Source organism: Brienomyrus brachyistius, chromosome 20 (assembly GCF_023856365.1).
Source record: "Brienomyrus brachyistius isolate T26 chromosome 20, BBRACH_0.4, whole genome shotgun sequence".
Lineage (NCBI taxonomy): Eukaryota > Metazoa > Chordata > Actinopteri > Osteoglossiformes > Mormyridae > Brienomyrus > Brienomyrus brachyistius.
Window position 1 is genome coordinate 12,769,140 of NC_064552.1, and position 15,515 is coordinate 12,784,654.

The 15,515-nt window shown below is 42.7% G+C and overlaps 2 protein-coding genes across 3 annotated transcripts; both read left to right on the forward strand.

The window, feature by feature from the left end:
* The first annotated feature begins 322 nt into the window (after positions 1 to 322).
* Positions 323 to 2,315, forward strand: LOC125715302 (homeobox protein HMX2-like). Its single transcript, XM_048986611.1, has 2 exons — positions 323 to 922; positions 1,576 to 2,315. The coding sequence occupies exons 1-2, from the start codon at positions 667 to 669 to the stop codon at positions 2,121 to 2,123; spliced, it is 804 nt and encodes a 267-aa protein (XP_048842568.1). The 5' UTR covers positions 323 to 666; the 3' UTR covers positions 2,124 to 2,315.
* Positions 2,316 to 3,621: 1,306 nt separating this feature from the next.
* On the forward strand, positions 3,622 to 9,197 carry bub3 (BUB3 mitotic checkpoint protein). 2 transcript variants are annotated; one of them, XM_048987964.1, is made up of 8 exons: positions 3,622 to 3,786; positions 4,300 to 4,494; positions 4,599 to 4,668; positions 4,886 to 5,037; positions 6,066 to 6,224; positions 6,393 to 6,570; positions 7,066 to 7,282; positions 8,647 to 9,197. In XM_048987964.1, exons 2-8 carry the CDS (start codon positions 4,300 to 4,302, stop codon positions 8,654 to 8,656), a joined length of 981 nt encoding a protein of 326 aa, XP_048843921.1. In that variant the 5' UTR covers positions 3,622 to 3,786; the 3' UTR covers positions 8,657 to 9,197. The 2 variants fall into 2 exon arrangements, with proteins under 2 accessions (XP_048843921.1, XP_048843922.1); XM_048987965.1 differs by lacking the exon at positions 8,647 to 9,197 and having other exon boundaries at positions 7,066 to 7,480.
* Positions 9,198 to 15,515: the final 6,318 nt, after the last annotated feature.

Here is a 15,515-nt window from a genome sequence, read left to right on the forward strand (position 1 = left end):
GTCTATTAATAAAAACAAGAGTGTAAGTGGGGGAAAATGTGTGTATATATATATATATATATATATATATATATATATATATATATATATATATATATATATATATATATATTCGCTTTACATATGCATTTTTTCTTCTGTGTCTTAGATTTCATATCCACTTTTTTCCTTCGGACCATTCCAATTAAAGCATTGAAGTCGGTATCTCTAAAAAAGAACTAATCGGTGGGTCTTTGTTACAGATGAAACGCAATTGACACAAACTCTGTGAGGCACGGCTGTGTTTGTGCAATAAAATACATATTAGGACTACAAAACACAATTAGTCAAACCGGCGCTGTTTTTTTTTCTGTGGATGTCTCTCGGTCCCTGCATCGCTCCGTACAAGAAGACAGGCGTTTTGAAATTTCCGGGGCATAGTTTACGCTTGTGATTGGCCCATGAGAAGCTTACCAACATGCAAAATGAGGCAACGCCACAACACTGCCTCTAGTCGACAGCGGATGGTAGTAGGTAGAAATACGTATAAGACTGTGCGTTCAAGAAAAAAAAACCCTCCCGACATCACTTTTTAATCTCTCCACATATACGGAACACGGGTTTATGTTATCGTTCTTTTTGCATACACATAAAGGCTTCTGATTCCCCCAGTGTTATGAATCCAGCATGAGTAGCACAGAAGACAATGGTAGCAAATGCTCACCGGCCCCAGTTTCCAGCTTCACCATTCAGTCCATTCTGGGCACCGCGTCTGAAGGCGCGCGCGCAGAGAATTCCAAGGAAGGGCTGCACAGGAATCGCGCGCTGTCCGTATCGTCCGAGGAGTGCAGTGGAGGAGAAGAGCCTGTGGATTGTTACTGTGCCGAGGCCGGAGACCAGCACTGTGATGGTCGACAGCAGGCTCTTAACTTTTCTTGTTTGAGTAAGTTTTACAGTTCATATTATTATTATTATTATTATTATTATTATTATTATTATTATTAATTTACACTTCCGAACGCAAAGATATCGTTGTATAGTATGTTATTCTCTCAAAGCTATTTTGAGGGACCTCGTCAAATTGATGAAATCGGCTTTAAAATGAAATAATTTCCCCCAAATTGTTGTAAAATGTAGTCTGATTTAATTACGGTTTGTTAAATATTAATTGTATGCCATTGTTTATTTAATGGGGCACTCATAGCTTTTCGACAGTCGATCAAGTGGCCAAAGTTCAAACCTAATGAACTCCTCATTAAAGTACAGAATAATGTTTAAATGTAATAAATCATTCGCTTTACACTGTTGCACCACACAAATCATTTTAAAGGTTTGGGGTTCTGTGTTAAAAGATAGAACTTACGAACGACGCAGCGTTAATAAGGCTTCGGGAAACTCACTATAGTTCTTATGAAAGCCATAATGCGTCGTTATGTATTAATAGAGATAATAGTATATTTGACGTGAAAATTACCGTAAAATAGTAGACCAAAGAAATCTTGTAAATTATTTTGTAATAATAAGACGATGTTAGCAACATCATTTTTATACTTTTGATTTTTGGACATCACCGTACCGTCACTGTCTTTTTCGTAGACGCAGCGAAAAGAATCGCATCGGTTCCAGGTGGAATAGAAAAGGGGAAGAATTCATCAAAGGGTGTATTACAGGATTACAAAGAGGAAAAGCAGAGACCATGTAGCCAGATGTCACCCGTCTCTGACGGAAGGAAAAGAGACGCCGAAGACAAACATAGTAACTCCGCCAAGAAGAAGACCCGCACGGTGTTCTCGCGGAGTCAGGTGTACCAGCTGGAGTCCACCTTCGACATGAAACGCTACCTGAGCAGCTCCGAGCGGGCCTGTCTCGCCTCTAGCCTACAGCTCACAGAGACCCAGGTCAAGACATGGTTCCAGAACCGCAGGAACAAATGGAAAAGGCAGCTCTCGGCAGAACTTGAAGCAGCCAACATGGCACACGCTTCTACACAGACTCTGGTTGGGATGCCACTTGTTTTTAGAGAAAATTCCCTACTCAGGGTTCCAGTGCCAAGGTCCATTGCTTTCCCCACACCTTTGTATTATTCCGGCAATAACTTACCTGCTTTACCGTTGTACAATCTTTATAACAAGATCGAATACTGAATCGAATACTCCGTAACACAATTCATACATGTAAAACATGTCTATGTATATTTATAAACATTTCTTTGAACGAAGATGTTTTACATTTCGTATAATAACCTGCATATATGTTTAAATACGAGTATTTCTCTGATTGTAGCCTATTAAATACACCATGTGTATGTTATTTTGTACTTTTTTAATTTAGTGCTTTTCCCGTGATTAACTGATATACATGTTATCGCAAATGTAGTGCTGTAACGGAAGGCCGCCACAATAAATGGCAAAATAATTCTATTCGTTTTTTTTCTGGGCACGGAGCAGAAATCCACAAATGCTGCATTTCGATTTTACTGACTGGTAAAAGTATCCGTTACATTTTTAAATGGCAGTAAGGTAAAATATTGATATATTGTTTCTTGTTGTAATGTTAATATATAGGCAGATTTGCAGGATATTCTTGGCACAAGAGTGAAGGAAAAGGAAAGACCCACTAGAGGTTAGAACGGTGGCATCTCAATATTACAGTAATTTCTACAAATATAGGTTCTGGATTTCTACGTGTTTCATGGTGTATTCCATTCTTCAACTACAATATATTAAGAGTATTCAGTGACAGATGACAGGCGAGTTATTCAAGGACACTCGGATAGTTTGTTGCGAAACGAGTAGGCTATGTAGCCCGACAGAAAAGTGGTGTGCCTTTAGGTTTCTGGAGAAATTATTTAGAAAGGTGGCAAAATGTAAAAATCTGATGGTTAATGACACAAGTTTTTTTCACCTTCATCATCATGTACATCATTGTGATTTTGTATATTACGTCAGGGGTCAAAAAGCAAGTAATCATTTGAAATTAACTATGAATATTTCAACACTACAATACAACTACAGTATTTAACTACTACTGAACAGGAACTAAAATTACTGGGTACCTAATTTGAAGTAACGTCTAATTATGTCCCGTTTAATCGATTACACTCAAACTGTAGTCAGCTCAAGATATCTTAGGTCGAATTAAGTCCTCGAAGGACCAAAATCGAACGTCATTGAAAGCCCCAGCAACATTCCTCCATATCAATCAATTCTGTTTAAATTTACAATAAGCATATAATCATCTTGAAAGATTTGTTGGAATAAAAATTCAAAAACGGATTATGACACAAAACGTAGTCTGCATTGAATCGAACATTTTCAGAACATGACATGCCAGTAGGTCTAATTATATCTGTCGTATTCTCTTCAAAAATACCCTAATCCAAGTATAATTCTACTTATCTAAGAAACATGCGACGAAATTAGAGTAGGCTATGCTCCTCAGTGCCCAGGAGCATACATACCCTATGTATTTCTGGTGTTATTGTGCGCTCATACTCCAGTTAAATATTCCTTATCTACACGGGGTCCAGCTTTGTGAGTACAGACACGGAGCACGTGATATACACAGTGGCAACGGAAGAACTGAAAGAGAACCGGAAGTGATACAAGAGCCAATCAAAATCAAGGCGGGAGCGCCAGGATTTCGAGCCTGCCAATGACAGGCCGTGTTTCTTTCCTACACCCTCGCTAGTGAAGCCTGCACCGGAGACTCGATTGCTGTTTGCTAGCTAAATTGTTTCGAGAGATATACTTTATTTTTTTTCAGAATAAAAACGTATTACAGGGTAGTAGCACTCAACGAATAGAGGTGAGTATGTATCCAACCGGCCAAAACTTTCTCTGCTAACGAGGTGTTGCTAGCTGCGGGTTGGAAGCGGCACGACGTGACAAAAGAAGGCCTAACATTTTCGTGACCACTGTATGTCAAAGTGGGTTACTGGTTTTAATTTTCCAACAGAACGTCAGTTATTTTAATTATTGAAATGAATCTCTCAGTTATATATTTAACGGAAATTCCATTGTTTCTGCTTACGGGTGATGATGCTAGCTAGAGTTAGCCAATTACTACATCTGGGAGAAGCAGTCAAATACAAAAACACACAATGCACGCTAGTTAAAAAAAAAAAGTACAGCTTCACAAGAACTTCGGCAGCAAAATTGCGATTATCGGGTGCATGGTCTCGACAATAGTTTTTTTAAGAATGTCAGGATTAATATACAGCTGTATCGTTATTGTATGACTGGCGCGTACAATAAGACGCATTTATCATGTATTATGGGGTGGATCCACACATTAATCGGTACATTTTTCTGCCAACAGATGACTGGGTCGAATGAGTTCAAGCTGAACCAGGGTCCAGAAGATAGTATCTCGGCAGTGAAGTTCAGTCCTAGCACAGCCCAGTTCTTACTGGTGTCCTCCTGGGACTCCACTGTCCGCCTTTACGATGTTGGCGGGAACTCTATGAGAATAAAGTACCAGCATTTGGCCCCCGTACTGGATTGTGCTTTTTATGTAAGTGAAATGGATGAACCCGTATGCAGTTCTTATAAAATTACACAGTGACACTTTCTGATTTCTGAGGGTTTGAATTGCACTCTGATCATGTCCTATTCCAGGATCCCACACATTCTTGGAGTGGGGGTTTGGACATGCAGCTGAAGACCCATGATTTAAATACAGACCAAGGTATGCTTGCCACTGCTAAGCAGTAGCCTAAGTGCGACATTACTGGTAACCTCACACATATACAGTATAATAATGCTATTACTACTTAATTCTATGTTGTATTTAAACTTATGATTACTTACCGTATTAACATGCCGTTGCATATGATGCACACGGCTGATTGTCTTTGGATCTGTAGTATAACGGGGACATGCAACCCTTCCCTTGCTCTCAACAGATACAGTTGTGGGAACACATGATGCACCCATCCGTTGTGTTGAGTACTGTCCTGAAGTCAACGTCATGGTAACGGGCAGCTGGGACCGGTCTGTAAGGCTGTGGGATCCACGCACACCCTGCAATGCCGGTACCTTCACCCAGCCCGAGAAGGTGGGCCTACGTTTTATGAAAATGATGATTTACATGAACAAAAATGAGTACAGACTTTTCTAGAGCGAATAAACTGTCACGATTATAGTCCACGTTTATTACTGTAAAAGGATTAAATGAGCAGTGATCCTGTTATACTATATGACAGTTTTTACTGTGGGTCTGCTGCATAAAAGGCTTTCTTCCCTCCTGAATCAGTCTATTGGATGGATATTTGCAGAGTTGTGTTGCGGCTTTTTATATTGGCCATTTTTGCCTGTCAGCAGTGAAGCTGTGAAACGGCACCTTTGTAAGTAACTGCTGTGGATAAAATAGTTTCATGAAAGGGCTTTTAAGCCTATCTGTACTCACAGGAAAAATACAGGCGAGCTCCAGGCTTTAATGGCTGTGTTACTTGTTGCTATGTTGCAGGAAAGGCTGCCTGGCTTCACACATTACTCATGACCCAATTTCCGTAACGGCCCCGTGTTCAGGATAAATGGATCGCATTAGATAACGGCTGTGATTTATAGGTAACCTTAAAAACCGGCAAGGTGCGCGGGGCGAACCTGACAGATCGGCGAGCGAATTAAGCTGTTTATGAGTTCCGCAGGGCGCGTAATCTCGTCAGTCTCAGTAATTCTTCTGAGCGAATGTTTGTACCCGGCTTTTCACGAGTCTTATTTGATCTGTCAGGTCGGATGCCTGTGCATGAAGAGTAGGGGGAAAACGTTCGGGATATAGAGCCCGAGCTGTTGGAAAATATTTGCAAAGCGCTGGCCTGTGTTTTGTTGATTTTAACTGCAGTTTGTGCGAAGAACTGCAGTGATTTAGAGCCTATAGAGGCGCCATGGTGTCTGTCACCGTGGATACAAGAGGATACACTTATTCGCCAACACCCTAAATTCTGAAAACAAAGACTCGGAGAAAACCAAAATTCTGTTGTGCTCTGAAATGGGTTGAATTGGTGGTGGTGAAGTTTTCTGAATGAGACGAGCGAGGGATTGAAGTTGCTTTCTGAAAACCCTGCCTCCACCTCCCTTCTATAGGTATACACGCTCTCCGTCGCAGGGGACAGGCTGATTGTGGGGACGGCTGGCAGGAGAGTCTTGGTCTGGGACCTGAGGAACATGGGCTATGTGCAGCAGAGGAGAGAGTCCAGCTTAAAGTACCAGACCCGCTGCATCCGGGCCTTCCCTAACAAGCAGGTGAGCCCGCATATTCAGTTAGGGCAGCGTTTCCCAATCCACACTGGGATTGGGAAACACTGGGTTAGGGGGCGGAGCTAAATTGTATGCTGGACCAACAATAAGTGATTGTTTCTGTGCTTACGTGAGCCGGGTGGAGCGTTAGCCTGTGCGTGACTCTGTTTTCAGGGCTATGTGCTGAGCTCGATCGAAGGCCGGGTTGCTGTGGAATACTTGGACCCTAGTCTGGAAGTCCAGAAGAAGAAGTACGCTTTTAAATGCCACCGACTGAAGGAGAACGGAATTGAGCAAGTGTATCCCGTCAATGCCATCTCCTTTCACAGTGTTCACAACACCTTCGCCACCGGTAGGTCTGCCTCTTAATGTAACGTCCGGTGACCTTCTTTGAAAGTGGCCAGTACGTTTGTAGTCGCCTCATTTAGTCCACTGATCAGCTTGATTAGTTTTAAGTGTCCATCAGAGCTTTTAGAAACCCTGTGGTTGGAAGGTAAGATATTATTGGAAATGAGACCTGATCATAAATATTTCTGCTGGTATTTGTGCTTGTAGTAAGCAACCCAATCCTGAAGTGCTGCTATCCAGCAGGTTTTCCATCCTGCTTGATGAGTTACTATCTGCCTGAGATCAGGTGTGGTTCATCTGGGACCAGGTAGGATGGAAAATCTGCTGGATACTGGCACTCGGGGATCGAGAGCGCCCCGTCTCAGGTGGTTTCTCTTGATCAGTTCTGCCTCACTCTGGTGTGTGTGAAGCTGCCCATTTTCAAGAAGCTGTCTTATCCTCAAGATACATGGCAAGACCACGTGATATTCAGATATTTTGGTTTTTAAATGACTCGCAGGGGGCTCAGATGGCTTCGTGAACATCTGGGACCCGTTCAACAAGAAGCGTCTGTGCCAGTTCCACCGCTACCCCACCAGCATCGCGTCACTGGCCTTCAGCAACGACGGCTCCACGCTGGCCATTGCCTCCTCGTACATGCAGGAGCAGGGTGACATCAGTCACCCCGAGGACGCCGTCTTTATCCGCCAGGTCACAGACGCTGAGACTAAGCCCAAGTGAGTCCCTCCCCCTGCTCCCCCCTCCCTGCCCTCGTTTGTCAGCTAATTAATTTCCATAATTCCGTCAATGGGATTATTGATGGCGACGCGCACAGCTGCAGCCCCTGGACAGTCTTTATCTCTCCTTCCCGAAGGCTTTCAATATCCGGCAGTTGATAGACGTCTGACAAATGAAATAAAATGAGAAGGAAAAAGGCTGTATTGTCTGTTTCTCTCCTTTAAGTCCCTGCCCCCATCCCACACGAGATGTCAAATGCTGCGTTTTTGCACTGGTTTAGGGATGAGGGTACTTCATGTCTAGTACAAATGTATATCGGAGCTTTTTAGTTGGGTCCCGTTGCGGACGAAGGCCAATTAGAATGGCTGGGCTGCATTAATGTCTCTCCCTGAAGTGGCAGCCCAGTTTCTGCTTTGTGAAACGCACGGATATGCGAGCGACATTAATCAATATTCCCTCCATTTTCCTGAGGGGATTGGGTTGGCATAGGTGCACTTTCAGATGAAGACGGTGTTTTGTAATTACTTTTTCTTTTTTTTCAGCACCAGGAACTTATGAAAAAAACACCCTAATTAGTAGAGGTGACCTCTGATTTTCATGGAGATGGTAGAACTTGATGTTTATGTGAACCTCTGGTGACCGAGTTACCTGAAAAAGGTTTTCTTGGATGCTCCTGGCTTTCATGGATGGGCAAGGACGGGGGGGGGGGGGGATACGATTAGATTTGCGAGCAACAGTGCAAATCCCAGCAGTCAATACTGCCACGGTTAACATACTCCAGAAATCCTGCTTAGAGAGGCAGTGATGGCATCAGGCAGGCAGCCGCGATGAGAATCAGAGCCGTGACCTCACAGGTTTGAAAGCAAGCAAAATGTACAAAAATGCAGGTGTCTGCCCGCTTGCATCTCGTTCATGTGACTTGCCAAAAGCGTATTTATAGAAATGCAACAAAGTTTTTGTTCCTGTTTGTAGGGATTTAAATATGCACTTTCCTAGTCAGTTGGAAGGAAAGGTACCGCTCAGCGAATTTTTTTTTATTATTATTTATTTATTTATTTATTTTTTTTTTTATATTATTAATGTCCTGGACACCAAATACTGTTTAAACAGCTATCGATTGGACAGTTGTGGTATATCTCAATTGTTCTAAATGCCGTGTCCTTGTGTTTGACTTTTGAACAGTGGCGTTGCTGGGGTTTCTGGGCTCTGTTTGTGTGTGTGTTTACTTCTTCTATTTGGACAAAAATTTTGCAGGTTTTTCTGTTGGTCGATCATGAAAACAGGACTTATGAATATGAGACGGCTGACTGCGGGCAGGATCGGCTGCAGGTTCCACCTTTTGATTGATGTGTTTGTCCCGCAGGTCCACCTAAGCTCCCTGGCATGGACAATTCGCCATGTCCCCTCCTGTCATTGTCCTGTCCTTGAAGCATCTTGGGAGATTTCAGCTGGCATCCAGTCAAACCTTGATGAAACTCACCTTTTTGTTCCTCGTCACTAATATTTTTTACACGTTAAATATATTAATGTTTCCATTTTCTGCACAGTCTTCGGTTTCCCCTTTAAGGCGTTTATTCATGTTATCCGACTCGTTTTTAAACTACAAGACTAACCCACTGGACATAAGGATGTACATAATATACAGTGAATACTGCTTATGACCATAATATCATTCCATCCAGGTCTTGCACAGCAGATGCTGAAATAAGGAGAGGTTTTACAGATAATGGTAACGACACGTACGTCACAGAAGCTGGTTAGTACGTCATATGTCTAGCGAAATACACTCTAAAAAGGAAAAATCGTTTTGCACCGTGAAATTTCATTGTAATTTTCCCTATTATACATCGGTTTTAAAAAATTTGACCTGAGTAGGAAATAAACATTTTTATTAAATCCTTCCTTTCCCCCTTATCTGCTGTGCTCTAGGTTGTGTTTTATACGAGATAGGTGGTTTGCGATTTTTTTTTTCCCTTGGTGACGTTGTACTAAAGCTTTGCGAACCCAGCCTCAATAATAAACTGAAACGCAGAGTGCTTGGAAATGTATTAATGGGAAAGTTTTGTGATACAGACGTAGATTCAGGTTTTTAATATATACGGGGAAGGTTTAACTTCAACGGCAAGTTATTGTTGCCTGTTTTTAACGCCACTCCCGGACCTGTGGCTGGCGTGCAGTTATTGAAATATCCCCTCCTTGCCGGCGGAGCGTTTTCACATTCAGCTATCACAGGAAACGTAATTAAATCGCCGCGAAATAAGGCCGCACAGAAAACCCGCGCATTAGCGTATAATTGATTTCAAAATGGCTACTTTTAATCTTACAAATATGTACTAATGCACTGACCTTTAATGGCAGCTCTGCGTGGATGTGTGAAGGGGTAATTAATTCCTTTTGATTTCGCTGCGCAGCGCCGGTGCTCTTTGCGGTGAAAGAGGCAGCGCTCAGCCATGGCCGGGAGCCGCTCCGGCAACAGTTGTTAAAAGACCCCTCCCCTATCCTAAAACCCTCTAGAGTAAGAAGCGAATGGCATAAAGATTATAATTATTCTATTTAAGAGCTACAATTTTTTTTGTAAATGGACTTGCAGTGGTGTAGAGAAGTGCGAGCAGCTTCTTCGATATCCGTAGCATTATTTGCTCGTTTGGTTAAATGATGTTTCTAATTCCCCCGTGATTACTTGTAATGAGGCAGTCTTTCACATTCTTTCAGAATCCATAAAAATTGCCTTCTTTTAAGATAATCACCACTCATAAACCGGCGAGAGAGAGCGAACAAGGCCGGGGCTTGTTGTGGGGAATATGATGGCAAATTGCCTCGTTTCCTGCCGTCTTCGCTTCCAGCAAATTAGAAAATTAAGTTTCTCGGATAAGCATTAGGACAGTCGTGTTTGGATGTCTTCTAAATGATCGAGGCTGGGAGGATATTTTCGAATATCTTAATTCCTTTTAATTATGCATTGTAAACCGTGTGGGGACGGTTTTATGTTTAAACTGTAATCGAAATGAATGTGGGATATAGAGGAAGGAAAACATGTCAAACAACTATTTGTTTTATATAAAGCTGGCTTGCATAGCTGATGCAAAATACCGGACGACAACTAAAACAGCGTGCATTTATCTAACAAGTTAAAATGCGGCGTATTATACTGGTTTTAAATACTAAAGGCCACGGATGCTGTGAGCTGAAGTGTAGCTGTCAGTCGGATGGTGTAAGTGCCCGCTGGCGCTCCGACCGCAGCCGCGGTGCAGCGGTGACGGTTTCATTTTCTAAGTGCCGACGTGTGGCAGACAGTGCGGCTCTACAAGAGACTGTTACATGACAATTAAAAAGGGGGAAGCGTGCATCTGCAGGCAGTCTTGTACATTTACCCTAACCACAAAAAGGGGCTTATGTGTGCACCGATAGCAAGGGTGACCTTCAATGGGCACCCGGGGTGTAAATATGGTTTCTAATATTATCACTATCTGATGCGCCCGTTCAACATAATCCGCGAGGAAAGGGGGAAATCACATGATATTTCAGCAAATATTGATAGCCCTCCAGAAACGTTACCCATAATATTTATTGGCACGTCGAGATCTTGTATATAGAATAACAGCGCTGGTCGACGTTTTTCAAAGGTTTTCTCAGACTAAGTTGGTATCAAATCTGATTTCAAATCACGTTCTGATGATAAATATACACGCAAAGGTTTACGCTAATATACTCATGCAAAAATGTATGATAAGATCGCTATGTCTCCATGCGAAATTGTTTCTTATTTTCTCCTAATGTGACTCAATAACGTTTGAATTAACATGTCCCGGTGTTGGCGATAGTTGTACTGGATCTGTCACGTGGATCTTATTATGCTGATAACTTGTAATTTTATGTGCTTTTGGTAAAAAGATATTAATTTTTAGAGAGAGAAACGTGCCGATATTTACCGAAATACACCACCATAGAGTTTTGCTGAACGCGAAGGATATTTATGACGGTAGTCTATATTAAATAATGTAGCGTTTGAGTTTCATTGAAACTCATCCCAAAACAGCCAATTAAGTTGTTAGTCCAAATAATTCCATTAACAGTAATCAATTGTTTATTTTTCTTTATGGTTTGCAGTTAAGCATAAACGTCAGGGATATCTATAGACTACTCGAAATTAAGCACATCGTGTGTGGGTGTGTGTCCAAAGTGTGGCAAAAACTTGCTTACTCTTGGGGACATTTAGATAGCCTAAATTTAAAAAAAATCTATGAATGCAATCAGAAAAGTACAATTGTCAAAGGTCTTGTTATTTGTTTGGTTGCTTATGGTTAAGGTGAGAGCTACGTAGGGCTTAAGGTCGTCATTTTGGATAAGGGTTTTTTCCCCATAGAAATGAATGGACGGTCCCCATAAGGACAGGAGCACACAAACTGTGTGTGTGTGTGTGTGTGTGTGTTTGTATGTCATGTTCGGTTCTTGACTGGGTGGAAAAGTCTCCTCCCATTATGTGAGGAGAGGATGGTTCTCTTTAGTCATTCAGGACTGCAGTAACCTTCTCCGCACCTCCAATAGCTGTTCAGCTTGAAGCTGCAGTCTCTCCGAGCGCAGATTAACACAGCTGTGTGGGCATTTCTGATGATTTTCTTAGGGGAGGAAAACTTTAAGACGTCTTCTGTGATTATTACAGCAAAATCTGTTTTCCTGCTTTTGGACCTTACACTGACTTTCAGTTATCATCTATATATAGTTCAGTTATCGTGATAGTAGGAACAAGGGGGGTTGCAGGCCTATGTTGGAGAGGGGTTTCTGTGTTTATTGGCATGGATAGGTTTTTATAATATATACAACTTTGGCATCACCCACCCCCCAGTAAAGACTCTCTATCCATTCATTTCTAACTGTGCCCCAATAGTATAGGAGCAGTGGTGATTTTTTCCATTTGTGTCAAACTCGTAGACCCTCCACTTTGACCATTTGCATATTTCTTTGGCACAAATGCATTAATCTGTCATTGACAATATTTGAAAGAAAAAAAAAATGAAATGGACACAACACATGGAGTCTTAATGTGAGAGGGGCTGAAATATGAATGAATTTGTGGGAACTGCTTGGAAGGGCAGTGAAAACCGTATATACCTTCAGGGGCTGGGGCATTTGATAGCCTCCAAAAATACAATTCCAGCAGAATTCATCTTCATCTGCTTCTGCATGTGCGTGTTTGTAATTAAGTATGTGTGAGTGGGAGAATCAGTACTGTCTTTGAAAACACATTTGTAACCATTAGTTGAGTGTAGTGTTTCCTGCTCTGAAGCGGGCTTGCCGATGATGTTAGAATTACCCCTGTAGCAGTTGTGTGTGTGTGCGTGTGTGTGTTGGGGGGTGGGTTGGTCGCTTTCGGGCTGGAGCCGTGTACTATGTATCACGGCGGGGAATGGTAACCTGACCCCCCCCCCCACCACCACCACCCCCCACCCAGCAGCCTGCGATTACCTCAGTCCAGCCCTGGGGATGCTTTTAAAGAGATCTGACCAAAGATACAACATCTCTTCAAAGGAATTGTAGTTACATCAGAAAGCAATTAGCCAGGAGGTCTCGGGGCTCCACTGCCACGTTTCGCACCCAGGACCATCCGTCTGCCCCCACCAGCACCGTGCCTTCCTCCTTAGGCCCACCTGGGTAAATAAAACGGGAGGGGGGGGAGTTCACAGGTGCCCTGGAAAGTCACCTGGGGCAGTTTTGCTTGTGACAAACGCGTGCAGGCAAATAGCGGCACACCTGATGGGATTCATTGGTTTGGATTTAGCAATTAGCGTTTAGCAACGCCGGGCCGTTCCTAACTCCGAAGGCTTTCCGTTTTTGTTTTTTAATTTAATTTAATTTGACTGGTAAATCACATTGTTCTACGGGATTATTAAGGCCGAAATGTATAAATATTTGCTTTGTCACTGTAGGATTTTGTGTAGGATTCATTACCAGTATTATCATAATTATTACCCTCGTTGCTAATCTTGACAGATTCCTTTCTGCTACAATTTAGCATTCGTGTCCCTGTTAAAAGGCCCAATATGTTAGGTTTCAAACAACCTTTACGGGCCCTATTAAGGAGAATGGAAAATTGCAGAGTAATTTACGCCTCTCTGCGGGACTCTGAGGGGGAAAGGGAGCATTTGCATTAGTAATATAAAGAACAACGATACTTGGTACAAAGAGGCTGGAATTTTTTTTTTTTTACCCAAAAGCATCTGCTACAGTTAACGATGTGACAATTACCTTAATTCTTTTTTTGGTTCGGTTTCCAAGACAATAATTGTAGGCCTGTTACCCAGAGACACACTAGAGACCTGACTTTAATATGGACAGATAACTGTATTGACTAGAGGACTCCACTTTAAGATACGAGGCCTATTCCCTCTTTGGAGGGCAGGCTGTGGGGTGGGGCCTGTGCCACCTGCCCCATTCAGCCTGCTGGGAGCAGGGGGGGGGCAGCACTTCTCAGCACAATATGAGCAGAGGATTCTGGGTAGGTCATTGGAAGGCAGCTGCTCATGCAAGTCTACTGTGTGGTCCAGCTCCAGTGATTCAGGTCTCATAGTGAAAACTGGTAGCAAAAATGATTAAGGAATTAAACTGGAGACCAGAATGTTATATGCTCAAGTCCCAGGACCTGCTACAAAATGACCTTACCTTGAGAAAATGTACAGTATATATGTATTTGTTGTATTAATACACTCTAGAAATGGGTATTTTCATAATATGATGTCCTGTATCCTGCACGTAATCTACCTGATGAAAGGAAAATCTGTGGCAATTTTATTCTAACTTGTCCCTTGGTTGCTGCATTTCTTAGGTTCAATACAGTGCAATCGCTTCCGTGGGTGTTTATTATGTGTATTATGTATCTAGCCTATGATAATTGGGAACTGTACTGCATTACGCTGGATGTGATCCCGCTTATTCGGAGTCCCTGGTGAGTTGCTTTTATTACCTGCTGAGATGCTTCCTAGGAGCAGCGTCCGGTCTCGCTCAATAAACCACTCGCAGAATATTCATTAGCGTAACAGCCCTTTTTTCGACTCTGCACCCCGGGAAGTACCAAAACCTGAGGGGTTTTCCCGTGTCTGATGCCTTTCCAGGTGCTCCTAATGCACATCCCTCGACCCCGGTTCTTAAAGCATCAGGCTGGCGAGTAGCAGTTACAGGTCTGAGAATGAGACCCACGGGCGACGTCCAGATACTTGTACATGAGCCAGTGTCCAATCATCCGGGTCCCTTCCTATCTAGCCAAAGGAAGCATGGGAATCTGCAGGGTGAGGAAGCGATACCCTTGATGGACATGGGAAGTCTATCATCTGCATGCCGATTTTTATGACTGCCCTTTCTGTCTGCTTTTGAATGTCATTCCCGTGGGGCAGCATATTTAAAAGATAAATAAAACGTGATCTCCACCCATATCCTCTGAACCTCCCCAGATCTCCCGCCCAGGAGTTAGGGCTTTTGAAAGACATGTTTGTTGGGATCGGGCACCAGTGCAGGTGAAGAAAACACCTCTTGAGTTACCTCAGATAGCCAGGTAACCACCTCTGAGTGAAAAGGTACATTTGTCAAACGGCAGTGAAACTGGGAACACAATGATGATCAACCAACCAGTTAGGAAGTGAGCTATCATATTAGGACCATTTGTGCAAGAGACTTAACCCAGCCGGGTCAAAGGGCAGTGATCAAAGACGGCCTTCTAGCAAGGTGATGAACCTTTGCGCAACAATAATCCGTCCTTCTTTAAAGGAATTTTTCCATTGCAATAAATTTTCGCAGGGTGATGACTTGCGTAGATAGTATGTTAAAGAGGCGGCGTGGTAACCTGAGGGGTAGTACAAAACCTACTGGGGTACTGGCGAATAGCCAAAAGCCCCTTACATTTACAAAGGTCAACGACACAGAAAGGTCTAATTATGAGCTAATTAGATGACCATTTATCCTCGAGGCAGGAAACTAACCTGTTACGCCTGTGTGGAGATCAGTTTTGAAAGGTTTGGTTGATTATTCTTCTCACCCATCAGAATCTGCTGGTTTGTCAACACTACGAAATATGTCGGAATGTCATAATTTCTCCAGTGAGCTCCATGGCTTTGCCTGCTCTCCATGGAGGTCACCTGTAATTCTGAGCTTAGCATTCATCGTGCAGGGTTGACCTACTCGTTTCAATGTGCTGAGTGATGGGTTCTTTATCATGCTCTGGAGCTGGCTTTTACTAAGCTAATG